The 26,842-nt window shown below is 35.6% G+C and overlaps 1 protein-coding gene across 3 annotated transcripts in view; it reads left to right on the top strand.

The window, feature by feature from the left end:
• The window catches only part of Stxbp5 (syntaxin binding protein 5), a 190,057-nt gene that overhangs the window by 54,067 nt on the left and 109,148 nt on the right, over positions 1–26,842 (top strand). For all 3 annotated transcript variants that reach the window (XM_023705777.1, XM_004645484.2, XM_004645485.2), the window contains exon 7: positions 3,536–3,619. In XM_023705777.1, the coding sequence (XP_023561545.1) occupies positions 3,536–3,619 (84 nt within the window). The remainder of the gene's footprint in view (positions 1–3,535; positions 3,620–26,842) is intronic.

Genomic DNA, 26,842 nt, shown 5'->3' with positions numbered 1-26,842 from the left:
TTATTTATTTATACTGGGGATGGAACTCAGGATCTTGCACTTGCCAGGCAGGTGCTTATGCTGCTGAGCTATATCCCTGGCCCTAATCTTTGATTTCTTCCAGAAGAATTTACATTAACAATATCAATGGCTTTTTTCTATGTTCAAAGATCTTCGACATTTTTGTCACTAAAAAATATAAAAGAGGAGAAGACAAGTTCCTTTAAAACTAACTTTTTTAATTGGTTTTACCATACTGTGCAAAGGTCTCAGCTGAGGGAAATTAAGAATTAGTGTCCGATTACTTGAAATAGTAATGGTACCATTTACTGAATTTCCGTGTGTTCAGGACTGTGCTCCACACTTGATACAGTATCTATCATGTTTTTTTTAATCCTGGCAGTGAGTTTTAAGTTTAAAATCTTTCCTACTTTATGGATGATGTAGGAGAGACTTGCTGATGTTGCATGTTCAGAGATGTAGAACTGGATTTTGGTAGAGCTAGGGTTTGGATCCTATTTCTCTTAATTTAATTATTATTATTTTTAATGTATTTGGTATAGGGTCTGACTATGCAGCTTGGACTCACAGTGATCCTCCTGTTTTCAGTCTCCCAGTGCTGGGATTACGGGCATTTACTGCCATGCCCAGTCTAGGTGCTGGCGTAGCACACCTAGGGTTGGGACCGGTGCAGCATGTGGTGCTGGGGATGGAACCCCAGTCCCTGTGCTTGCCTAAGCAGGCACTTAGTCCTCTGAGCTATTTTGCCATCCCATATTTCCCTTAATTTTAACCCAGCAGTATTGTGTATTCTGCTTCATTTCCTTTCTAGTATGGGTTGGAATTTGCTGTTTTTGAGATCTGGATTCATATTCATATGGTACCCTCTCATACTTTTTATAAGAGAAAAGTGAGGAGGACAATAGTCAGCAGTACAAAACTAGGCTGGGGAGGTATCTTGGTGGTCTAAACACCTGCCCGGCAAACTCAAGGACCCAGTTTGATAACCTATACAGAATGCCCTGCCAGCTTGGGAGCCCTGGGAATGCCATGCTGACCACTAAACCATGTTTGGTGGCACTTGCTTGTAATTGCAGTGCTGGAGAGGCTGAGCTAGGAGGATTGCTAGCAGTCTGAGCTGTATTGCGAGACCCTGTACTAAATAAATAAAAGATTTTTTTAAAAAAGTACAAAACTGTTATCACTGTGACTTACAGAAGCAAAGGAGATTGTAAGCAAAATCTAACCTATTAGTACCCACTTCTGTCTTAGGCTGTTATAAGCTGGCTAAAAAAGTTAAAGTTGAGCATAATCCTCTTAGGTTATTAAGACAGGGATAGGTAAAATTTAAATGGAAGTTTTAAGCCAAGAACCTAGGTGTCCTGTGTCCCAAACTGTTGGCACTGTATATTACTTAATAAATTTTATTTTATTTTATTTTTTTGCTGTTTCTAAAGTTTTTCTCTTCCCCTTCTTTAAGTAAATGACATATTATATGTCAAAGATACCTGGAGGATTAGAAAAAGAGAAAGAAGCACAGTTTTTCCCAGAAAGAGTACATACCTCTGATTGCCAAAAAAAGACATTTAGTTTAGGAAAGCCGATTATATTCTTTATCAAGGTAGTAAAACCTATTTTGATAGCTTCAGTAATTAGTTTAGACTTTCTCTCTACTCTGTATTATGCTAAATTTCTATTTTATTGAAATTACTGTGTTGGTCTAAAATTTTATTTTTATCTCCAGAGTACATGAACAGTTATAGACTACCTACTTTTTTTTATTTTTTAATTTGTTACACAAACGTTTGTTGAGTGTCTAAGAGGCAGTGGGTGCTGTATTAGGTACTCAAGGCATATAGATGAGAATGCGTGTATTAGCATTAGAGAAAAAAGATCTTGGTCTATTTAGAGGAGTTTCGTAGACTTCACCATAAACACTGAATTTTGACCTGAAAGATGAGTATAAAATTTCTGAGTACAAGAAAAGGGAAAAGGTTTTACCTCAGGAAATACTGAGATTTAAAAATTCTTGAGCAGAGGTGTGGGGAAGCAGATGTTGGGTAAATAGTATACTTACATGTGAGTCAAGAACATGTGTTTCATTCTGGAATATCTCTACAACCATTTGTTCAGTGATTACAACATGTCAGGCCTTCAATTGTATGTTTGAAGTATTGTTGGATTGTTTTTGGTTTTTTTTTTTTGGCTACTTCAGGCTGCCTTAAGGATGGGTCTGGTGCAGCTTCTGGAGCTGGGAATCAAATTGCGGTCCTATGCGCCTGACTGCATTTCCCAAGCAGCGCTTTAAACGACTGAACTATCTGGCAAGGCCCTGAAGTATTGTAAATAAGAAAAAAAAAATCAGTCTTTACCCAGATAGATCATTATTACCATCTGCAGGCATATTCAGATAAGGAAAAAGCCATATATCGTGTGGCTAAAAAAGAACTAAATGTTACTGGAACACATTCAAAGAGTATTGACGTACATGGTTAGGTCAAGGAAGTCTTTGCGAAGAAAGTGACAGCTAATGTAATGTTTGAATGATGAGTAGGACTAACCATGCAGAGGGTGACATTTAAATGTAATAGTTTGAGTGGAGAGGTAGCATAGGTAAAGTCTCAAAGCTAAGAGTGCATGACCTGAGGAGCATACTGGAATGTGCTGAGTAGCAAGTGTGGTAGAAGATGAGGCAGGAGAGGTAAACAGAAGGCAGACCATGCCAGATCTTCTAGGTCCAGTTGCCAAATTTGGACTTTATCCTGAAACTAATGGCAACGTCTTAAAGAGTTTTAAAGAGAAGCACATATGACCTCTACAGGTTTGTGTTTCAGAACCATTACTCTAGCTACAATATAGAATGGGTTAAAATATGAGGAAGACGAGTTACGGAGATTAGAAGAGACCTTTTTCTGTTGAACCAGGAAGGGAGGTACTTGTGAGGGAAGCACATAAATTAGATAAGAGAATGTAATCTTAAATTTACTTGGTGATTTTTGTCTCTTTAGAAACTAAAGATTGATGTCTAGATTTTGGCAGAACAGTGGTAAGAGACATACTCTAACCAGGAATACAAGAGAAATAGTGTAGCCAAGAGAATAATTGACTCACTTTTGGACATACCTACTTTTAGATTTTAATGCAGATAAGTGCTGATGTGGTGATTGGAACTAGGCTGCTTTTATGATTTGTAACTAACATATAGATGGGGTAGGTAATGTGTAAACTTTGGAAAATTTATAATCATTAAAGCACATCCTAATTGATATTTAATACTTTATTAAAGTATATTGGTGAAGATACACATTAGGACATCAAAGTACTAGTTTTTAAAAGTAGAAGTTATATTTTGAGTAATTATTGAAGGCATATAAGCACAACACGTACATGTTCTCGTTTGTCAACTGTCTGATTAGTAATTAGCAGTGCATTTATTAATTATATTATAATTTAATGCTTGAAGCATACAGGTAATAATATTTACACTTGTCAGTAAATAAATATTTTGTATATTATTGGTATCATTTGTAGATAATGTGCCTCTTTTTTATTACAGCTTTTGATTGGTTTTGAATCTGGAACAGTAGTCTTATGGGACCTCAAATCAAAGAAAGCTGACTACAGATATACATATGATGAGGTAACAATTTTATTTTGGATAATAAAAACTATTGTCATTCTTTAATTCAAAGTAGCTTCTCTAAGCATTTACTAATTTATTTCAGGAACCTATGAAATTGCACTTCAACAGTACATGTTTTTCCATTAATTATATGTTCATATTGTTTGTGTTCTTTTCTCCAGTGCTGGAGATTGTACCCAACGTCTTTGCATTGAGCTCTTTTTTTAGTACCATGAATCAAAGTCAGGACCTTGTGCTTGCCCAGCAGGCGCTGTGCCACTGAACTATATCACCAGGTGTTCAAATATCTTGAAAGATAATCTCCTTTTACCCCTCACATGTGGTCATCTGATTCCTTTCCAAGTGTCATGTTACTAGTTTCTTCCTGAAAGATTATGTGTATTTATAAGCAAATTCTTTATTATTTTTTTATGCTGATAATAGTGTTCTGTAGGGATCTATAGTTTGCTGCCTAGAAAGTCCAAATAGAAATAAAAATTTCTACAGTGCTAGATTGATATAGGTCTTTTAAGACTTTTTAATAAAATCTGTAGGCCTTTCTCACTTCTTGTTCTCTTTCTCATCTTACTGCTCCTTTCTTGATAATGCATTTCTTGAAGATCATGTCTCCCAAATATTAAGAGTTATCTATTTGCATCCACTGTTTTTAATAAACATTTTAACCTGTAAATTGGATAGTTTACTACAGTTTTATAAAATTCAGGTTACAGTAGTAACTCACTATTTTGTGTTCGACTTCCGCAGACTCACTGTTCTGCGCTTTTTCCAAAAATATTAAAGTATTTATCACGGATTTTTTGCTATATCATGGGATTTTTGCAATACCGTATAATATATATATGTTGCTAAAATTATGTAGATTTACAAGTATAGAAAATGGTTAATAACTTTAGAAGTACTTTTAAAAGTGTGGGAAAGGTTTATAAGAGTGTGGGAAGGGTTTATAAAGCCTTAAAAATATATAAATACTAAAAGAAATACAGTGTCGCTACTTCGCTGATTTTCACCTATCGCAGGGGTGCCTGGAACATAACCTCCATGATAAGTGAGGGGCTGCTGTGTTTTTATTTTATTTCAGCAAGAATGCTTCAAAGATGATGGAGGTAATACTGATAATTTTCTGCTAGGCAGATCTTTCTCTTGTGCCAACTCTTGGTAATGCATACCTGCAAAATAGGAGTATGCTATCATTTTTTTTCTATAACTAGAACACTGTAGTAAAGAGACATTTTCTCTTAGCTGTTGTTTGGTTATATAGAAATATAGTTCATATAGGAAAGGCAGAATAATTTTTTCCCTTAATTTTTACTAGTTTTCTGATTTTTTTAAGCCTAGTGAGCATGATATTTGTGTAAGGTTTCAAGATTTTTTGTAATATTTTATTGGTACGTTTTAGGTGTACGTAATGATCACATTCATCATCCAGAATTGGAACCTCTACATGATATAACTTGATTCTTTTTTTTTTTTTTCACATTTCTTTACCCTCCCTTCAACTCTTCTTCCCCTCCGCATTTACAAAAGGTTTGTTTCCCTTTTTTTTCTTTTTAAAAATTTTTTTAAAAATCTTATTTGTTTGTTTATTTATTTATTTCATAGAGGGGCTTGCTATGCAGCTTGGACTTATAGTGATCCTCCTGTTTCAGCCTCCCCAGTGCTAGGATACAGGCATGTGCTGTGATGCCTGGTTTCAGTGGCTGGCATGGTGCTCACGTTCTGGGGCCGGTTTGGCATGTGGTATTGGATCAAACCCAGATCCTTATGCTTGCCAGGCAGGTGCTTAGATCATCTAGCTATCTCCCTAGCCCTTCTTTTCTCATTGCTTAAAACATTTCCTTGTTGGTTATGGTGGCTCATGCCTGTAATCATAGCACTCAGGAGGTTGAGGCAGGATTACTGGGAGTTCAAGACCAGCCTGCTCTACAAATTGAGCAGTGAGCTCAAGGCCAGTCTAAACTGCATGGGGAGACCCTGTCTCAAAAATACAATAAGTAAATTAAATAAATAATCAATCCTTTACTTCCTGTCCCCCTCCCCACTCCCTTGTTCTCCTCCCCATTTGAATATTTTTTCCTGTTTTACAATATCTTATATATTTTGTATACAAAGTGTATACTTATGTGTGCTTCCCATTTCTCACACCAGAGAAACAATGTGGTATTTAAACATGTGTGTCTGAATTATTTCATTCAGGAGAATGGGCTAAAGGTGCATCCATTTACCTTGGAATGTCTTGAGCACATCTTCATGGCAGAGTAGTACTCCATTGTATATAAAAAACCCACATCTTTATTCATTCATCAGTTGATGGGCATTTAGGTTATTTCCAGGACTTGGTTATTATAAACTGTGCTGCTATAAACATGGGTGTGTGTTATGGTTTGTGTCTAGTTGTCCCCGGCAAAGCCTCATGCAGTCATGGGGCAGACTTCTGGAGTTTGTGATTAACTCATGATCCACTGGATTATGGATGTGAGTGCTGCTGGGTTTATGGGTGTGAGTACTACTGCCAGCCTTCAGCAGATAGCCTGAATGCCACTTAAGAGAAACAGACATCCTCTCTGTTGCCGTTGTTGCCGTTACTTCTCCCTTTTGCTGTTGCTGTTTTGCTGCCTTCCGCTGCCATGAACTGCTACCCTCTGCCATGTGCTGCTCTGCCTTGGAACCAGCTGAGTATGGACCGAAACCTCCAGTAACTGTGGGCTAAATAAATCTTTCCTTCCTTCATTTTGAGTGTTGGGTATTTGTCTTAGCAACAAGAGAAGAGAAAATGAGGCAGTGTACATATATCACTGTGGTATGATGCTTTTAATTCTTGCGGAAAGATGCCAAGGAAGGTAATAGCTGGGTCAAATACAGCCTTTAGTCCTAGTTTGTAGAGGAATATCCACACTGATTTCCACAGTGGTGGAACCAGTCTACCTCTCGCCAGCAGTGGAGAGGTGTTTCTTTGTCCCCACAGACCTGCCAGTATTTGTTCCTCCTTGATTTCCTGATAATGGCCATTTTTTCCTGAGGTGAAATGGAATCTCCATGTTGTTTTAATTTGCGTTTCTCAAATGACCAGTTATGTTGAACATTTTTTCAATGTCTTCAAGAGTTCTTCCTATTCTGTCTTCCAGAAGATTTAATGTTTCTGTTTATGGCTTTGATCCATTTCCATTTTAGTTTAGTATAAGTCTAGTTTTAAATTCAGTATGTACAAAACCAGTTCTTTTTATACTGTTTTCCAAAAAGCATATCTTCCATTAAATGTGTTTGGCACCTTTTACAAAGGTAAGGTGGCAAGTATGTCTGGAGTTGTTTCTGCATTTCTAATCTGTTCCCTTGATCTGTTAGTTTAGTTTTTTTCTTTTCCTAATTGCATGCTGTTTTTATCACACTAGCTTTGAAGTATTATCTCAAGTCTAGGATTGTGATGCCTCCTGCCTTTCCTCCGTTGCTGAGCATTCCCATTGGTATCTTAGGTCTGTTCTGGTTCCAAATGAATCTTAGGATTGTTTTCTCTAATTCTATGAGATATGCTGTTGAATTTTATTTTATCAGAGTTGCACTAAATATGTATAACAGGGCTTGTGAGATGGCTCAGTGGTCTAAAGCACCTACTTAGAACAAGCTTAGCAAAGCACTGGGACTGCTGTTCAATTCCCCAGCACCACATGCCAGCCAGCCCCGCCCCCTGGTGGGCTGAGCTGGCCATACACACACACAAATAAAAATAAATAAAATTAAAACTTTTTTAAAAAAATAAATATGTATAACAATTTTCAAAGTGTGGTCATTTTCATTATATTTGTTCTTCCTACCCAAGAACAAGGGATACCTTCTCATTTTCTGATATTCACATCAATCTCCTTTTTCAGAGTCCTGTGTTTTTCAATGTAGAGGTCTTTTACTTTGTTTGTTAGATTCATTCCTTTACTTCGTTTGTTAAATTCATTCCATTTTTTGGAAGGTGTTGTTTCCCTAATTTCTCTCTCAGTGGTTTTGTTATGTGTACAGGAAGGTTATTGATTTTTGAGTGTTGACTTTGTATCCAGCTATGCTACTGAATTTGGTTATCAAATCTAGAAGTCTTTTGATGGGAGTTTTGGGGTCTTCTGTGTTGAACATCATGTTATTCACAAATAATGATGATTTATTCTTTTCCTATCCTTTATTTTTATTTCATTCTCTTGTCTAATCTCTGGCTAAAGTTTTTAGTACAGTATTGGATAAGAGTGACAAAAGTGGACATACTTGCCTTATTCCTGATTTTAGAGTGAAAACTTGCAGTTTTGGTTCATTTAGTATGACGTTGGCTGTTGGTTTGTCATTGATGACTTTCATCAGATTGAGATAAAGACCATCTATTCCAATTTTGTACTGTTTTTATCATAAATGAGTATTGAACTTTGTCAAACACTTTTTCTGCATCTGTTGAGATAATCATATAGTTTTTGACCTTTGCTTAATGTGGTGTATTACATTTATCGATTTATATATGTTTACCCATATTGTTTGCCAGTATCATATTGAGAATTTTTGCATAATCTGTGTTTATAGGGAGATTGAGTTACATTCTCTGTTTTGGTTGGATCCCTCCCTGGTCTTGATATTTGGGTAATGCTTTCTTCCAGGAATGAATTTGGGGGTATTATTTCTCTTCAGTTTAATTAGAGATTTGAGAAGTAGTGGTATTACTAGGTTTTCTCTAAATTTTTATTTTTTTGGAGGAGGTGATACCAAGGATCAGACTTAGGACCTTGTGCTTGCCAGGCAGGCACTTAAGTCATTGAGCTGTCTCCGCAGCCCCTTTCTCTAATTTTTTTTTTTTAAATTTTTCTCTAATTTTTAAAACTATGTCTTTTCTCTAAATTCAGCAGTGAATTCATCAGGACTTAAACTTTTTTTTTGTTGGTAGGAGTTTTTTTGTTTTGTTTTGTGTTGTTTGATGACTGGCTCAACCCCTCTGGAGGCAGGGGCTGGCACAGTATGTGGTGCTGAGGATTGAACCAGCAGTCCATTCACTTGCCTAAGCTTGCTAAGCAGGCACTTTAGTCTGCTGAGCTATCTCACCAGACCCTGTTGGTAGTTTTTTTTTTTTTCTTTCTTCTTTTGTTTAGGGTCTAACTACACAGCTTGGATTCATAGTGATCATCCTGTTTTCAGCCTCCCTAGTGCTGGGATTACAGGCATGCATCACCATGCCCGGACTCCATTGCCCGCTTAGTGTGCCCGGGGGTCAGGCTAGTGGGGCATGTGGATTCAGGGTTTGAACTCTGGCCCCTGCGCTGGCCTAAGCAAGCACTTAGTCTGCTGAGCTATCTCACCAGCCCTGTTGGTAGGCTTTTAATTACATCTTCAATTGCATTGCTTAATCATTTATTTAGGATTTTTTATATCTTGTTGATTTAGCTTTGGCAGTTCATGGGTATCTAAGAATCTGCCCATTTCTTCTTTGTTTTCTATCTTATTAGAATACAAATTCTAAGTAGGTAAATGATCTTCTGGATTTCTGCAGGATCTGTTGTGATTTAACCTTTTTCATTCCTAATTTCATGAATTGGAGTCTTTTTTTCCTTTTTTGAAAAAGTTGTTGAAAGGTGTGTCAGTTTTACTTAATCTTTCAAAAAATCAAATTTTTGATTCATTGATTATTTGTTTTTTTTTTTTTAGTCTTCATTCTATTAATTTCTGCTCTGATTTTTATAATTGACTCCCCATATAATCTTTGGGTTTGGCCTATTATTTTTTGGCAGCTTAAGTTTCAACAATGATTGTTTATTTGAGCTTATTGTTTTCTTGATACGGGTCTTCAGTGCTATAAATGTCCCTCAAAGGAGTGCTTTCATTGACTCACATGAGTTTTGGTATGTTGTAGTGTCATTGTCGTTTTCTTATATGAACTATCTAATTTCTTCTTTCATCTGTGACCTTTTAGTTGTTCAGGAGGTTGTTATTTAATTTCTGTGTGGTTATGAAGTTCTTGTTTCTTTTGCCATTGATTTTAAGTTTCATTGCACTATGGTCTGATAATATGGATTATTATGTAGCTTCACCTAGTTTGCATTTACCTAAGTTTCTTCTGTGTGTTAGTATGTGCTCTATTTTAGAGTGTCCCATGTGCAGTAGAGAAAAATGGGTGTTCTGCTGTTGTGGAATGGAATACTCTGTAGACATGTACTAAGTCCATTTGTTAGAAAGTTTGCTTCTAATATTTCATTGTTGGCTTTTTGTCTAGTTGATCTGTCTGTGACTGTGGATATTGAGATCTCTAATGCAATTATATTAATGCTTATTTGATTTATTTTTTCTCTTAATATTTGTTTTATATAGTTGGCTGCACTGGTACTTTATATTTATTTTTATGATTGTTATCACTTCCTCTTGTCTCTCTAAACTAGTCTTGGCTTAAGATCCATTTTGTCTGCAACCAAAATAGCTATCCCTGCTTTTCTCCAGGTTCCTGTCTCATGATAAAGTTCTGTTTTCCATCCTTTGACTTTCACTCTGTGATTATGTTTTTGAATTGAATTTTTTTTTTTGTATTCAACATATTGTTGAGTCTTGTTTCTTGATCTATTCTGTCAGCTTTTTTTCTTTTGATTGGTGAATTGAGACCATTAACATTGATAGTTATACCTGATATGTACTGATTTATCTTTGTCATGTTATTTTCTTGTTGTTGGCACCCCAGCCCCCTTCTCTCTGTGTTTAGTTGTTTGCCTTGCTTAGTAGATTGATTCCATTGATCTTCATGTAGTTGTAGTCCTTATTATCACTTTCTGGAATGTTGTTCAGACCATTTTGGAGTGCTAGTTTTGATGTTCAGGAATTTCCTCTGGTGTTCTTTGTCCTTAAGTATCTTATTTCTCCATCAATTTTAAAAAATAGTTTTGCCAGGTACATCAATCTGGGTTGGAGGTTATATTCTTTTAGGACTTGAAATACTTCATTCCAAGCTCTCCTTGACTTGAAGGTTTGTGTTGTGAAATCTCCCATGATTCTGATGTGTTTTCTTTTATAGGTTATGTGTTTCTTTTCTCTTAAGACCTTTTAATATTTTTGCATTGGATTTCTGGAGTCTAGACTATGCCTTGCTGTATATTTTTTGATCATGGCTAATTGGTTTTTTTCTGCCAGGGAAGTTTTCTGCCATGATGTTTGTGGAACACTTTGTTCATGTCATTTTTACTATTTCCTGCTTGTTCATTGACTCCTTTTAATCTTGTTGTTGTTTTGTTTTGTTTTGTTTTGTTTTGTTTTTTGCGTTACCGAGGATTGAACTCAGGACCTTTCTACTGAGCTATCTCCTCAGCCTGACTCCATGTAATATTATGTTATTCTTTTCATCATTTAGCAGCTGCTGGATTGATTTCATGTGTTCCCTTGCTACTTTTAAGAAATCTTCCATTTCCTTATGGCTCATTGCAATCCTGTCTTCCATATCTGAGATTCTGTCCTCACATTAGGTTATCCTGCACTAAATACTTTCAGTGGCATTTTTAATCTCCTGCATATCTGTTTGAATCTGTTATATGAATTCCATTTATTTCCTGTGTTGAACATTAATGCATCATCGCATCTATTTTTTCTTTTAATCTGTAGCTGTTCTAGGATCACTAAGCATGGTTTTTCATGTGATCACCATCTTTGTGGTAATCTTTGTAATTATTTCTAGTTTGATTTTTTCTAGAGCATCTTTCATTTGCTTTGTTGTTACCACTTCAGTGAGTCCAGATGGGTAGCTTTTGGATTGTTTTACCTGATTGCCTTTGGTGAGCTGGAAGTCTAGGGTTTCATGTCTTCTTGTTTGGTGTTCTTTTTTTAGCTTAATTCCTGGGTTAATGCTTATAAGTTGCCTATGTGAATAGCGTTATTACTAGTATTTAGAACCTTTAGGAAATGACTTCTTTTCAGAAGTGTCTTCCAGGCTTTTGAATTTTGAGTATATTGCAAGAACAAACCTCTTTAATTTATTGGAGATTAGAAGGCTGCCTACTTGTCCCAGCCCCTGTTTTGTTTTTGTTTTTGGCAATGGCTTGTAGTATTTTGTATGAACCTTAGGCAGTCTCAGTCTTGATATACCAGGAAAAAAAGCTCTAGAATAATTATGTCACCCTAGCTAAAGTAGTAGAATCATCAGTAGCAGTAATATTAAGTACAGCCTAAAAAATGACAACTGAGGTAACCATTAATTTGTTACTTTTTTTTTTTTTTTTTTTTTTTTTTTTTTTGGGAACGGGGGGTTGAAACCAGGCCTTTTATTTTTTTTTTTTTTTTTTTTTTTTTTTTTTTTGCGGAACGGGGGATTGAACTCAGGCCCTTGAATTTGTTACTTTTGACTGTATGAACTAGATTTGTGGTTATGTAGCAAAATCTAAAATCAGAAAATTGTGTGCAGTAAATAATCTGTCAATATGTCAATTTTACCCTTGGGGGAGAAAATTTAAAAGGGGATAGGGGAAAAATACAGAAATAGAAGAAGAAGAAGAGAAGCAGGACTGGAAGATGAAGGAGATGATGCAAATTTTGGGAAACTAGTACAGAAAATAGGAGAAAGAAAAAGAAAGAAATAATGAAAGAAAGAGGAGAATGGAACAACAGCCACAAAAAAAAAAAAAAAAAAAAAAAAACAACTAGTAACCACATTCACACTCATATAAAACAAGATCAAACAATAAGAAGAAAAGAAAAAAAAAAAGGTCTCTGCTGTCACTAATAGACAGCAGATTACAGAGTACAGACCTTTGTTGCTTTATCTGGCAAACAGCAATAGCTTTGTGATAGGGCACTGGATAATCTCATGAAGCCTGCACCTTTATCCCTTAATTTCAGACTAGTGTTTGGATATGAGGCTGGGACTGGACCAATTCAGCCTGCAGCAATCATTGCACCTTCTGTCGGCTTTAACTCAGATGAGAGCCACTAGCTGGACCAGTGATTGTTTTGACTTCCAAGCTTACTGGCCCCTCTCCAAGATGGTTTGTGGCCAACTGCCCTCTCCTGTAGGATGTTTGAACCAGTAGCGCTCAGCACCAACCAGTGCAGTCTTCCACATCTCCTGCTTCCTTCCACTGCTGTGTATTTTTGTAGAGGCTTCTGGGCTTGCTAGCAGTCACTGTCTTTCTGTAGGTTTAAACTATTCCTCCAACATAGTCCTGACTCAGGGAGAAGGCTCAGTTTTCTTCTGTGTTGCAGTTTCTGTCTTTACTTTCCTGCTTCCTTCCTTCTTCTCTTCCTCATATTTCTGTAGTCCAGAGTCTGTACGGCACATCTCAGACAGGCTCTTTGTCTTCTGCTTACTACTTTGCAATCTTTCTAGAAGAGAACAAATTCTTAATTTTGTCCCCTTATTTCAGTATAGGTTGAAAACCCTGATCTGAAGATCTTAAATATGGAATACTCCAAAATCTGAAACTTTTTAATCACAATTGAAAAGATTTTGCATATTGTATTTTCAAATTAAGGATGGTCATTCAATAAAGTCTATGCTAATATTCCAGAATCCTAAAAACTTCAAAATCTCTAGCATTTCTGGTTCCAAGCATTTCCAATAAGGGATAACCTATATTCATTCTAAAAATATTATTATTTTATAAATTCAGTCATGAATAATTTAATTTCATTGTACGATCAATGAGTTAAACATTTAATTTTATTATCCTTACTTTTTTTTTTTTTTTCGGAACCGGGGATTGAACTCAGGCCCTTGCACTTGCCAGAGAAGCGCTTATTCCACTGAGCCATCTCCCCAGCCCCATTTATTATCCTTACTGCCTTTCATACAGTTCAGTCTTTTGTCAGTGACACTAGTTAGTTCCTAAATCATTCGGTAGTAGCTACATATTCTTAGATAGATTCCTTGCTATTTAACACAATAAAATGTTTATTCATATATAGTCTCAATTAAGAATAAGATATTTTGCTGTGTAGCTATCACTTTTTGTATGAAATGATAACTGGCAACTGTAATTTGGATATCAGGTGTGTATATGCTTTCCAATTCAGTGATTAATCCTGCTCCTGGGAAATGTGTAAGTAATTTTGCCTGTTTATTTTAAGATGTAGCATGCTATGCTATCATATGGATACATTCAGTTGCTGCAATAGCAGACTGCATTGAGTAAGTAATAATATTTTGAATGCTTTGTAAATGTGTATATATTAAGTACAGTTAGCAGGATCCAAAGAAAGCTGATAGTTACATACTATTTGTTTCTCAATAATCAAGAGCTTCTAACTAAAAAGAAACATTTTTTAAAGTAAAGCATTGTTTCTCTGGAAATTTTGGCCTATAGAAATGAAAGAAGATTTCACAGAGAGCACATTGGCCAAGCAATGGCTGTGACTCATCCACATGGCTGACACTGACAAAGGTTCTACAATCTGAGGTACAGGATCTCAGCATAAATCCTGAGGGGATTTCACCGACCTTCTCAGACCCAAAAGCTACAACTCTTGTTGCATAGGTCCTGCTTTACCTTGGTCTTAACCATCCAGCAGAAAAGTATAAAAACGAAGTATAAAAAGTAAAGCCATGCTGTTTTGTTGAGTTGTAGGGGACTCAGGTCAACAATTTCTGACATTGCCAATGAAGTGGAAGACCCAATACTATTATGGACTACTGGACTCTTTTGAAATATTTTGCTGAGTTCACACATCTATAAGATTCAAATAACAGAACTTAACAAAAAAAAGAGGATACAGATGAATGTCCATTTTGTATCTGTGTATTCAAAATGGTTAGGATAAATATATAGTTGCATTCTCTTAATGAATAGAGGGATTTGTTCTAATAGTGTTTGTAAATAGGATGTCATGTCCGCATCTTGTATAGCAATTAACCACTAGGAAGAATGTATGCAATGTGTTAATTATTGAAACTGTCTTACCAGTTTGGTTTGAAACTGTCTCATTGCTATTTGTTTCTCAATAAAATTATGGAAAAAGAAAAGAAATGAAAGCAGACCGTTTCTTTTACTTGAAGTTTTAGAATTTGCTTTTTATAAATTTAAATAGTAACTTTGACTTAATTTGTTATTGAGTCACTGCTACTAAATTTATCTTTTCACTTTAAATAATGAAACTAGAGTATATGAAACAGTAGTTTTCAAAACAAGATTCCTTAGAGAAGGGAAATGAACAAGAAGAGCTCTTAAACTACCTTAGGTGATGGCCTGGACAGATTTTTTCAGGTCCTCGTTATAAAAATTGAACCTAAGGAGCCCACCAGTTTCTCTCAATTGACCAATCTGGGAAATTGGCGAAGCCAAGATGTGTGCAGCCTCTAAGCAAGATACCACAGAGCAAATAGCTGCTTAAAAGTACAAGTTTAGAAGTCTCATGCAATGATTAATTATTGAAATTGTCCTACTAATTGGTTTTGAAACTGTCTCATTGCTATTTGTTTCTCAATAAAATTAATAAAAAATAATTTAAAAAGTTAAGTCTCCAGAAGGCCTGCTACTGAGTCTTCACTTGACTATGGGCTGGTGCATGGATGTGAGGATTGAAGAAGATCAGTGGAAAGGAATAGTAAGTAGAACAGTTCCAGTAGCATACACAGGACTGGGCCTAGTTTACATTCTCACCAGAATGGAAAAATCTTGTGATACTAGTGTGAGGAGAATACTCAGAAATTAATGGAGCCAAATAATTGCTACACCAAAAACTGGCCTACTCAAGTTGACCAAAATTTAAGCCAAACCATGAAAAGATCAAAGCTGCCTCCCAGAAAAATGCTTCAAAATCATTTAAATGAATATAATAGCAACTGACTGCAAATTTCATAATATCTAACACCCAAATTGAATATTATGAACTATGAAAAAAATAATAAAATAATAATAAAATAATAAAATTTTCTCAGTAATGAGAAAATAAAAATGCCAACAGATTCAGAAATTGAGGAATTTGACAAGGTACAATTAATATTAAGGATATTAAGATAAATATATCAATTTTATATATTCAAAAAGTAGATGAAAGCACGATCATATTCACAGAAGTGGACTCTCTGGGATAAGAATAAAATGAATAAGGTGAAAACATGCTCTCATGGGATTACCAAAAATATTGATATTATAGGAGGAATGATTAATTGACTTTAGGGAAGTTGCTTTAGAAACTGTGCAGTGTGAAAGACTGGATAAATGAACAGGTGTCTGGTGCAACATCAGGCAGACTGAACATTGAATCCCAAAAAGGGGAAGGAAGATAAAAAATATATTGGAAGAAATAATGTCCATAGTTTTCCAATTTTTTAAAAAAAATGTATTTGGCACAGGGTCTCACTGTATAGCTCGGACTCATAGTGATCCTCCTGTTTTCAGCCTTCCCTAGGGCTGTGATTATAGGCTACCATGCCTGGTCTTGGTGACCCACTCAGTGCACCCAGGGGCAGGACTAGTGCAGCATGTGGTGCCGGGGATCAAACCCTGGTCCCTGAGCTTGCCTAAGCAAGTGCTTAGTCCACCAAGCTATCTCACCAGCTCAAGTTTTCCAAATTTGATGAAAACTATAAAACCAAAGGTTCTAGAATTTAATGAACTCAAGGAGAAGAAAACTACACCAATCCAAGATTTCAGTTGCCTAAAGTTTGAAATGGAAAGCATTTTAACAACCTGGGATTGGAGTGGAACATTAAATACAAAGAATCAAAGAATAAATCTGTAGCAGATGGAACACAATAGAACTATGCCTTAAACAGAATTGAAAGAGAAAATTTTCAGTCTAGAAATTTATAACCAGCAAAATGTATATCTTTGAAAACAAAGCCTAGAGTAGTCAGAAGATGGTGGGTTGGAGGTAGCCTACACTCACAAATCAATCCATAATACAGATCCAAACCACAGGCTCAGACAACCCTCACATTTTCTATAACTCCAGCATGTGACTATAACCTTAGTAGCAAGAGGAAGTTAATGTCTGTGACAGCTTGAATCCAGAAGAAAGATGACTGTGATGTGCTATAACCAAAATCAAGAGTTTGAAAAACCACAGCTTCTGACTTGCAGGAGACAAAACTCTGGATTGGAAGAATCTTGGTAGGAGAAGATAGGTAATATAAAGCACTGGTAGTTTGGATATTACAGGTGGCAACAAGTTCAACTACGTGGGATTTTACGGTGGGAGGGTGTCCAAGACTGGGAACACCAATGCTGGGACCAGTAGCAGACTGGCACCTGAGGTCGTAGTATAAACACAGAACATGTGTGTGCCCATCCTTCTTCTGTCTGCTCAGAGGCAGGTGGAGTAAACGAAGCTGCACACAACTATAGCTTCTAAAGATAGACTGGAAACTTCCGGAGCTATAACCCATACTTCTGACTTGCCCACAGGTTACTTAAAGAACAGATTCAGCCCAAATTTTCCAGTGTACACATTCCCAGGTGTGGAAGAGATTAATTTAGTAGGTTTGAGCTAGTCCCACCACTAGCAGGTCTATCTGAGTAATTAGCCACACCTACAAAAGGATAGAGCTCAGCCTCTGCCCACTCTAAAGAGCCTCTCCTATGTGGCTAGAAGCAGAAATAAACTGCATACTGAAATGTAGAATAGTTTTTTTCTTTCCCACACTTTTGTCAGGCAGAATTGAAAAATCCAAGAATTGATTGGATTATACTACAGTATAAATAGCACAGACTTTGTTTTTGTTTTCCTTTTTTTGTTGTTGTCCTTTTTGTGGGGGGGGGGAAGAGAAAAGGCATGTGTATGTATATATGGGTTTACAAATTATAGTTATTACTTTATACTCTATAGTGTATAACTCTTTAATTAGTGTGTAACTATTGCCCTATAGTGTCTGAGGTTCATCATGGTTTCTCACAAGAAAGATTCTTTCAGGGGATTTGGTGAATTTCTGCTTGTGAGTTCAAATTGGATTTAATCATCACGTCTTCTGTCACACTCCTTTTATATCTCCATTGCATCTCCTATTGCTTTCTTTGCTCTCTTGAATTTATTCCTCCCTCCTTTTCTTGTATGTAAATAATATCATTAAAATATTTTTGGCCCTTTGTATGGGGAGGCATGTGTGTATAGGTAATTATATGAGAATTAATTATTGTTTTGGCTATGTAGTGTCTTACTGTGTTCTTTTTTTTTTTCTATGTTGTTTTCTACTGACAGTAGTGTTTTTCTCTCTCTATCTTTTCCTCTCTCCCTCCCTCCCCCCACCAGCCCCAACTTAGGGTAGTTTCTTGAGGCTTGTTTTGGCTAGTTTCTTTATTGGATTTTAGTCTTCCTGTATGTTCTCTTACTTTGCATTTATAATGCATTCCTAATCATCTTTTCTTCACTTTACATGACTTCTCAAATCTTCCCTGTTATGTAACTATTATAGTTGAAACCTTTCTTTCTCTTGAAAGAGTCAAGAGCTTAAAAAGTTTTACATTATATGTTGAAGGGCTGGCCAAATAGCTCAGTGGATTAAAGCACCTACAAACAGGCACAGGGGCTAGGGGGTTCCATACCTGGGCCTGCCCTGCTGGCCCCACCCATGAGGTGCGCTGTGTGGTGCACACCTATAATCCTAGCTCTTGGGAGGCTGTAAACAGGCAGAGCACTATGAGTCCAATCTAATAGCGAGACCCTGAATGCCATATATTCTCTAAAATACTAAAATACTTATATATATGTTTATATTTTTATATATGGTTGTTTCTTTGGATGTTGATATGCTAGCAGTTGCTCTTACAGTGCTGTACTGGAGATTGAACCTAGTACTTTGGGTGGTTGACTGCTTTCATGCTGAGAAAATTCAGAGCAAGTCTCACATCATAGGCTTGTTTACTGAAGAAATCTCTACATGACAGTGTGGAAATTTCTGTTTCAGCTGATGTGTAAATATCAACACAAAAACAAGAATCATGAGAAAAGCAGGCAACTAGATACCTTCAAAATTCATAACCCTTCAAAAAACTAATACCAGAGGTACTGTAATGGATGAAATACCAACGAAAAAATTTTTAAAAATGATAAGTAGAATGAGATAAAAGAGGAGACCAGTATCTGAATGAAGCAATTGATCAGTGAGTGAAGATACAAATAAGCTGTTGAATGAATTGAGGAAGACAGTGCAAGATAGTAAATGCCATTTCCCTGAAGAGATTAAGTCTAATTAAAAACTCAGTGGAAAGCTTCAGGAATAAGCAAGATAAGTCAGAAGAGAGGATATCAAGATTTGAGGGCACAGTGCACATTTTGTAATTGAGTAATTAGTAGTAAAGGAATGATAAGCATTTAAAGATTACCCAACCTGTAATCTTAATAGTTTAGGAGGCTGAAACAGGGTGATTGTAAGTTCTAGCCTTGCCTTAGTAACTTTCTTTCTTTTTTTTTTTTTTTTTTTTTTTGCGGTACTGGGGACAAGTGCTTATTCTACAGAGCTATCTCCCCAGCCCTGCCTTAGCAACTTAAAGTTTTACAAAAAAGGAGGGACTGGGGTTATAGCTCAGCATTGGGACCCTAGCTGGAGATACAGCTCAGCAGTTCAGTGTCTGCTTGGCAAACTCAAGTTCTTGAGTTTGATTCCTGGTACAAAATAAGGGAGAGTAGCTAATTCAATCCACAGCACATACATATGTGCATATAAGTGTATGTTATTCAAGAGCTCTAAAAAATAAACTTAAGCACTGACATTGAAGGAGGGTGTAAAAGTACATGCTAATAGCTGATAAAGTCTGTTCACTGAAATTATTGTAGAACATTTATAAATGTGGGAAGTTAGATGAATAACAAGGTAAAAGAGGCATTTAGAATCCAAATAGTTGTGTCCATGAGAGGACATCTCGGTACCACATCAGTCAGTGCTAGAATTTCAGAAAAAAAGAAAGATTATTGGAAGCTTTTAGAAATACCAAATCATTTATAAGGACAAACCCATCTGAATTACGCCAGATTTCTCAAAACTGTAAAGGTCATGAAGGTCTAGGTCTAAAAGGATGCTACTTCCAATTGTAAAAGTCATATATGACAGATTCACAGCTAGTGCCATATTAAATATGTAAGAACTAAAAAGGATTTCATTTGAAATAAAGCATGAAATGAGTGTCTATTATTACTACTTATTCAAGATAGTACTTGAAACTTTAGCTAGAACAGTCTTATGAATAAAACAAAGAGATACAAATAGGAAAGGAAGAACTCAAGTTATTCCTATTTGCAGATGGTATGATTCTTTACACAAACCTATAAAATTCCACTATAAGACTTTTAGATTTTACACATTCAGCAAAGTGGCAGAATACAAAAATCAATAGCATTTCAATAATGAACCCATTGAGAAAGAAGTCAAAGCAGATAATTCAATTCCCAATAACTTCAAAACTATTAAATCCTTGGGAATCAACCTAATTAAGGAAGTAAAGATCTCTAAAATGAAAGTTGCAGAAAACAAAAGGAAATTTAAGAAAAGTGAAAAATGAAAAACCTCCATGCACATGGATTGAAAGAATATTATAGAAGTGTTTGCTATACCAAAAGTGATTGATAGATTAAATGCCTATTAAGTGCCAACAATATTCTTCACAGATCTGGAAAAAATAATCCTAATCTTAAAATTCGTACGGAATCAGAAAAATAAAAACCGTACCAATCAAAGTAATCTTGACCAGAAAAAGCAATGCTGGGAACATTACAATACTGGATTTTGAATTATACAGCAAAGCCATAGTGGTAAGAACAAAAGAATTCTTGTATAGAAACAAACAAGTGAACCAATGGAATGGAGCAGCAGACAGAAGTAAATTCATGCACCTAGAGCTGTTGTATTTTTGACAAAAGAGGCAAAAATAAAATTGGAGAAAAGACAGCCTATTTTAACAAACGGGCCTGGGAAAACTGGACATTTATATGATGTAAAGATTGCAACTATGTCTCTGTCATCTTGTATTAAGAGCAAAGTGGATCAGAGACCCAGATATTTAATAACAGAAACTAGAAAAAAACACAACTCCAATACTTGAAGCCATGTTACTAAATTTAGTTGTAAATTATAAAATGTCTTTTGATGAAGGAAGCTCAGATATTGGCATCTCAACAAAACCAATAGCAACAGCTATGTCACCTTGGCTATAGTAATAAAATCAGCATCAGTTGTAGCATCAAGTACAAAGTAAGTATTGACAAACCTTGATGACTAATAATGTAGCCTTAACCACAAAAAGATTTACAATTATAGTACGAATACTGAGTCAAATCAAGTATTGATCTATAGTTGACCTGCAATAAACATCTACTAAATGGAACTTCTACTAACAATAGAATGATATTCAATAGCAATTGCATAAAATTAGCTACTTAGAGACGCATAAAGCTTAGTAGTTATGCTAATAAAGGTAGAAGTCCTAGGGAAGCAGAATTGAAAAAGCAAAATTTGAGAAATTAATCAGTGGGATAGGAGGAGTAGAGAAAAGTGAGATGGAAGGTTGTATTAAGGAGTAAAAGGAAATCAATATTAATTAATGTAATAATAATTGCAGTTGTAGGAAAAATAAAACGAAAAAAAGAAAAAAGATAAATAGTTAACTGCATGAAATGAAAGATGAGAAAGAGGAAAAAAGTGGATAGAAAATGAGAAAAGGAGAGAAATCAAAGGAAGAAAAAGACAAAATCTTGAAGGAAAGATAATAGAAAATTGTAAAAAAAAAAAAAAAAAAGAAAAAAAAAAGTCAGATAATGTTCAAATAAAAAAATTCCTGTGGTTTTAAATGAGTGATTTTTAAGGCCTGGATTTTTGAGACCCCAGCCAGTCAAGATATATCCACCAATTTGTAGGACTTATTATAGCTTTTTGAAATATGCTCTGTCCTACCATCCTGAACTGGGTTACTGTCCAAACTAAGGCTTGTCCTTGCTTCTTGTGTTAGATGGAAAGTGTAATCAGCCCTCTGGTCTCTGCTGGATGCAGGCTACAAGGCAGGCATCCAAGTGAGTGTTGAATTTAAATTCCAAAAGTCTCAGGCTTGATTGTTCCCTTCTCTTTCTGAGGATTGACCTTGTCTAAGAGTAGGCTTCTGGTTAGTTTTCACTGAGCTCTGCTGTCCTGTTCCATGGGAAAGCAAAATTTAGAACCTGCTTGAAGTTGGTGGTTGGTCTTGTCCTTGCCCTGGGGCCACTGTCCAGCAAAAGACTGCAGCCCTGAGAGGAGGGATACAGTGTACCTCAGAAAGCTTTCTTTATTTTATTGTTTTAATGTTTATTTTGCTATTTTGAGACAGGGTCTTGCCCTATAGTTTAGTTTGACTGCGCTGTAGTTTAGTTTGACCTTGAACTCACTATGTCACCCAGGCTGGCCTCGAACTATCAGTGATCCTCCTACCTCACCCTCCTAAATGCTGGGATTACAGGTGTGTGTTGGACCACCATGCCTAGACTCAGAAACCTTTTTTAAAAAGAATGTTGATATATGTAAAGTATTTTCAAGGTCAGTGAGGACTCAGGACATAAGAGAATCTGAGCTGTGATATCCTGTATCTCAGTATCTCAGTGGTGTTCCAAATTTTCTGATCAAGAAGATTATGGGGGCACAGTGGAAAGTGATCAACAATGTATAGTATGCCTAAGAGAGTCAAATAGAAAAATTTCTCTCAGGTTTTCATAGAGAGGAAATTAGTCAAGCAATGGCCATGACTCAATCAGATGGCTGACACTGACAAAAGATCTACAAGGTAAATCCCCTGAAGGGATTTGACTGACCTTGTCAGATGCAAAAGTTACATTTTTTAGTTACATATGTCTCGCTTTAACTTGGTCTTAATCATCCAGCAGAAAAGTATAACCACAAGGTATAAAAGTAATGCCATATTAATTTGTTGATCTTTAAAGGGCTCAAATCAACAACTTCTAACAATTGCCAGTTCTGCTGATAACCCACTACTATTATGGAGTATTGGACTATATTAGGTTATTTTGCTGAATTCAAGTAGCTACAATCTTTAGACTGGTTTCAAGTATGAAAAGGTCCTTTAAAGACTTCTGCAAATATAGCTCCTTTAACTGCAGTGGAACACTCATCTCTGAAAAAGCATAGTGAAAAAGGGGGATATGTTAGAAGCCAAGAAGCTAGGAAATCGATCCAATATATGAAGGTGGGACTTGGCCCAGTGCCTAAAGTAAACGAGCTACCTCACTCCTGAGATGAACATTGTGTCTGGTTAAGGTTTGCTATCAGTTGCTAGGCAATCTAGTATCATGTGTTACTAACTTCACAAAAATGTAAATAAAGAACAGTTTTGTTGTGGAAAAAAAGGAAGGAAATTGTGTGTGTGTGTGTGTGTGTGTGTGTGTGTGTGTGTACAAGAGAGTTAGGATAGATATATAGCTACTTTCTCTTAGTTCACTGAGAATAAAAGTTTGTACTAATATTGTTTAGACAAGATATCATGCCTGCATCTTGACCTCTGAATTACTACTACGAAGACAACAATATGCAATGTATTATTGTAAATGTTCTACTAACCTGTATTGAAACTGTTTCATTGCTATTCTTTCTCATTAAAATGAATAAAAATTTAAAAAATAAAAACTCTTTTGTGTGAGAAATAGCATAAATGAATCCAGAATGCTGATAAAAAGAAGTGTTTTCCATGTTTAGAGTGGCAAGTAATTCTGTGCTAATATTTCTGTTTTTTTCACTCTACCCCCTAAAGAGAAAAACTTAATGATTATTGTGGTCACATTTTAAAATTTCTAAGAAAGTTCTTGTTGGGTTTTATTTTTAAAGGAAATGACAGTGTAATTTGTTTTATACCTGTTTAAAATCATAGATAGATAAAAATATATATGGAAAATGTATATACCATTTAATGTCCAATTGTAATATTTTAGCTATCTTACAAAATGTATGATTCAGTAATGTTCTGAATATTATTGTTGTCTCCCTTGTATATTGGAAGTAGTATTGAAAAGATCACAAGTTACACTGTTAAGACAAAAGCACAGTTTAATGTATTGCTTACATTCAGAACTAATTAATAGCTCCAAGTACTTACTTTGAGTTGCATAAGTATAATAAAACAAAAGTACAGAGTATTTTTAGTATTTCCTTGCTATTTATTAGCAAACATTACAGTTTAATATCAAGTCTGTTATAAATTGGATATGCTGGTGGATGCCTTTAACCTCAGCTGTCTGTGAAGCCGAGGCAGAAGGATTGCAAATTTAATCTCAGCCTAGGCAGTTTGGCACCTTACCATAACCCTGGGTCTCAAAATAAAAAGGCCTGGAGATATAGGTTAGTGCAAAAGTTCTGGCTTCAATATTTAGTACTACCGGAAAAAAAGTTTCTACTATTAAATTTTCTTTCAGCCTTTTTTAGCATTTGTCTAAAGGTTGAAACAATAATAGGTACTTACTTTTTTGAATAGAAGAATTAATCTTATTTTGTAGGGGAAGAGCTGATAGAGTATGTCTGCCAAGATGGGATAATCACTGTATTTAATGTAAGTAGTGAGATTAAGACTTATGTACGGCTTTTACTGTGAAGTAATTCTGGTAATACGGATGTGTGCTCAAATAGCAGGTAGAAAGTGTACTCAATTTCTGTACCAATCAGAATCAGTGAGTGTAAAATTTGGTAAGTATCTTGATCTATATTTCTAGAAAGTTGTTCTTCAAAATTCCCTCTTACTTGGAACAGTATCATAAAACATATGTACTGCTTTGACAAAAGCTTGATAATTAGATATTACTCCTGTTTAAAAATATATCATATGGGGGCCAGGGAGATAGCTCAGCTCATATATATATATGTGTGTGTCAGGGTTTTATTTAGAGGAACAGATATACTATAAAGAACAAATATTAACACAAAATATACAATGTATAAGGAATTACAAGATTGGCTTAGGACAGTCAGCCACAGAGTCAGATGAGGGAGCGTGCAGAGGGCGTCTGCACACCCCAGACTGAGGAGTTCAGTCCCAAGGTCTGAAGCTCACTGCTGTGCTTCGTGCAAGTCTCTTGGTCAGCTAATGGGTCTGCAACGGAAGACTGAAGAGTCTGCAATGGATGCTGAAGAGTCCACGAGAATGGAAGGTGAAGGATCCAAGCTGGAGGCCGAAGAGTCTGCGCTGCAGACCAGGTGATGAAGTCCAAGCCGAATGCAAAGACTGAAGTTCCTCCAACAAAGTGGAAAATCAACTACTTCCTTAGCCCCTTTATGTGGTCTCTTTGTGCTGAGTCACTCTGGGGGCAGAACCAGTTGTGCCCCAACCAGCTGGAACTGTGCAGTGGAATCATCTGGCCAAGTTGACACAATATATCAACCACTTATATAGTAGGCAGTCCTTTTGGTTTTTAGTTTTGCCAAAAGTGCATATACTATTGTCAGACTCATAATCCATGTATTATTACATTAGCTGTTTTAGTTGTTAGAAAAACATTACATTTTTAAAAGAACTTTTAGAATTATCTATGTGGTTCTTCTGTGCGTTGTGCCAGTAGCTTTTTTATTTCCTTCTTCCTCTTTTTTCTTTCTTGCTCTACATGGAATTTATCTTGTTTTTCAAGGATATTTTTATAATTTTTGTTTTTAATTTTCTGTATTTAGTACAGGGTCTACAGGGTCTCACTATACAGATTGGACTCACAGTGATTCTCCTGTTTTCAGCCCCTCAAGTGCTGGCATTACAGGCACGTGCCACCATGCTCTGAGTCAATCTCTGTCTCAGCACATCCCGGGGTGGGACCAGCACAGCATGCCAGGGATCGAACCCCAGTCCCTGAATCTGCCTAAGCAGGCGCTTTAATCTGCTGAGCTGTCTGGCCAGCCCTTCAGTGACTTTTTTTTAATATCTCCCACTTACTGTGTTGTTTTCCTGTTGCCCATTTGTTCTGCCCTTTATCTCTTCCTATGAATTTTTCTTACTCATATCCATATGTAGTTTTCAAGTTTTTCAATCATGTAATCTTCGTCCAGTGACCTGGATTTTGTATCTTCTTGAAAAAAACATGCACTCAAGCCCCCATTTGTAGTTCCTATTTTATATGTCATGTCTTATTTGAATATTCAAATTTTCTTTTGACTAATTTTGCATCTTGTTCTGAGCATATAGAACATATATTTTATGAAATTATTCCTACTTTGTTTACCTAGGTTGCTCTTTTATTTTCTTAAGACTAAAGAAAAAGTTTAAATTGTTTTATGGATGTTTTATAATTTATATATATATATGTATTATATCGTACACATAAACTATATGAAATACTTCTTATATGTACATAAATACTTAAAATGAGATTAAAAATATTAAATGTCAAATTGGGGTTGTGTTTAAAAATTGTTTTAAGTAGCCATAAATAAGTGTGTTTGTACAGTCTATTTTCTTTTTTATTATCTTAAATATAAAAGGTACTTTTAAACATACATTTTTAATGAATAGAATATTACATATGTTTACATATATGCATTTATATATGATATTAGAATGTTTTATAAATTCCAGTGAGTCCTATTGGCCTGTGTTATAGTGCTTACTAATTTTATAAAAATATTCAGGTAGAGCTGGGGAGGTAGCTCATGGCATAAGCACCTGCATGGCAAGTGCAAATTTAGTTCAATCCTTGGTACTTGGGAAAAAGAAATTCAAGTAGTGTATTATAGTTTATAGCTTCTCAGCACTGCTCATAATTTGTGGAAATAATTTCATTGTAAAGATCTTATGAAGAGATCATTTAATTTTGAGGTTGAAATTTTGGGGTGTCATATATCTTGGGGTTAATTTATTTAGTCTTTAAAATTTTGTTACTTTGATTCAAAAATATATTAACTATTTTAAGAAATACAGTTAATTCTCTGTACTTGTCATCACTTAAATATTTTCTTCTGATATTAACAGAAAAATATTTTATACTATTTAACTTGAATTATTAAATATATGAAGACTCAAATAATTGGGCATTGAGTGAGATGATACAAAATGTTGAATTTGTATATATCTGAACTCTTTGAGTTTCAGATATGTGATTTTTTACATCACACTCTGCAGCCTGACATTTCATTTGGGCAGCTTTTAAAGTTAGTTGGCCCTTAACAATGATTAATTAACTTCAGGTAATTCAAATAGAATATAAGCAAGCAATTTTATTTTTAATTTACCAATAAAATGTAATAATAAGTATTAGACCCCAAATCCTTCCATTCATTCTCATTCTCTCTCCCTCTCCCTCCTTCTCTCTCCCTGTCTCTCTCCCTTCCTCTCCCCCTTCTCCCTGCCTCCCGCTTCCCCTCCC

This window comes from Octodon degus, unplaced genomic scaffold (assembly GCF_000260255.1).
Source record: "Octodon degus isolate 3935 unplaced genomic scaffold, OctDeg1.0 scaffold00229, whole genome shotgun sequence".
Taxonomy (NCBI): domain Eukaryota; kingdom Metazoa; phylum Chordata; class Mammalia; order Rodentia; family Octodontidae; genus Octodon; species Octodon degus.
This window is presented reverse-complemented; position numbering and strand designations above follow the sequence as displayed.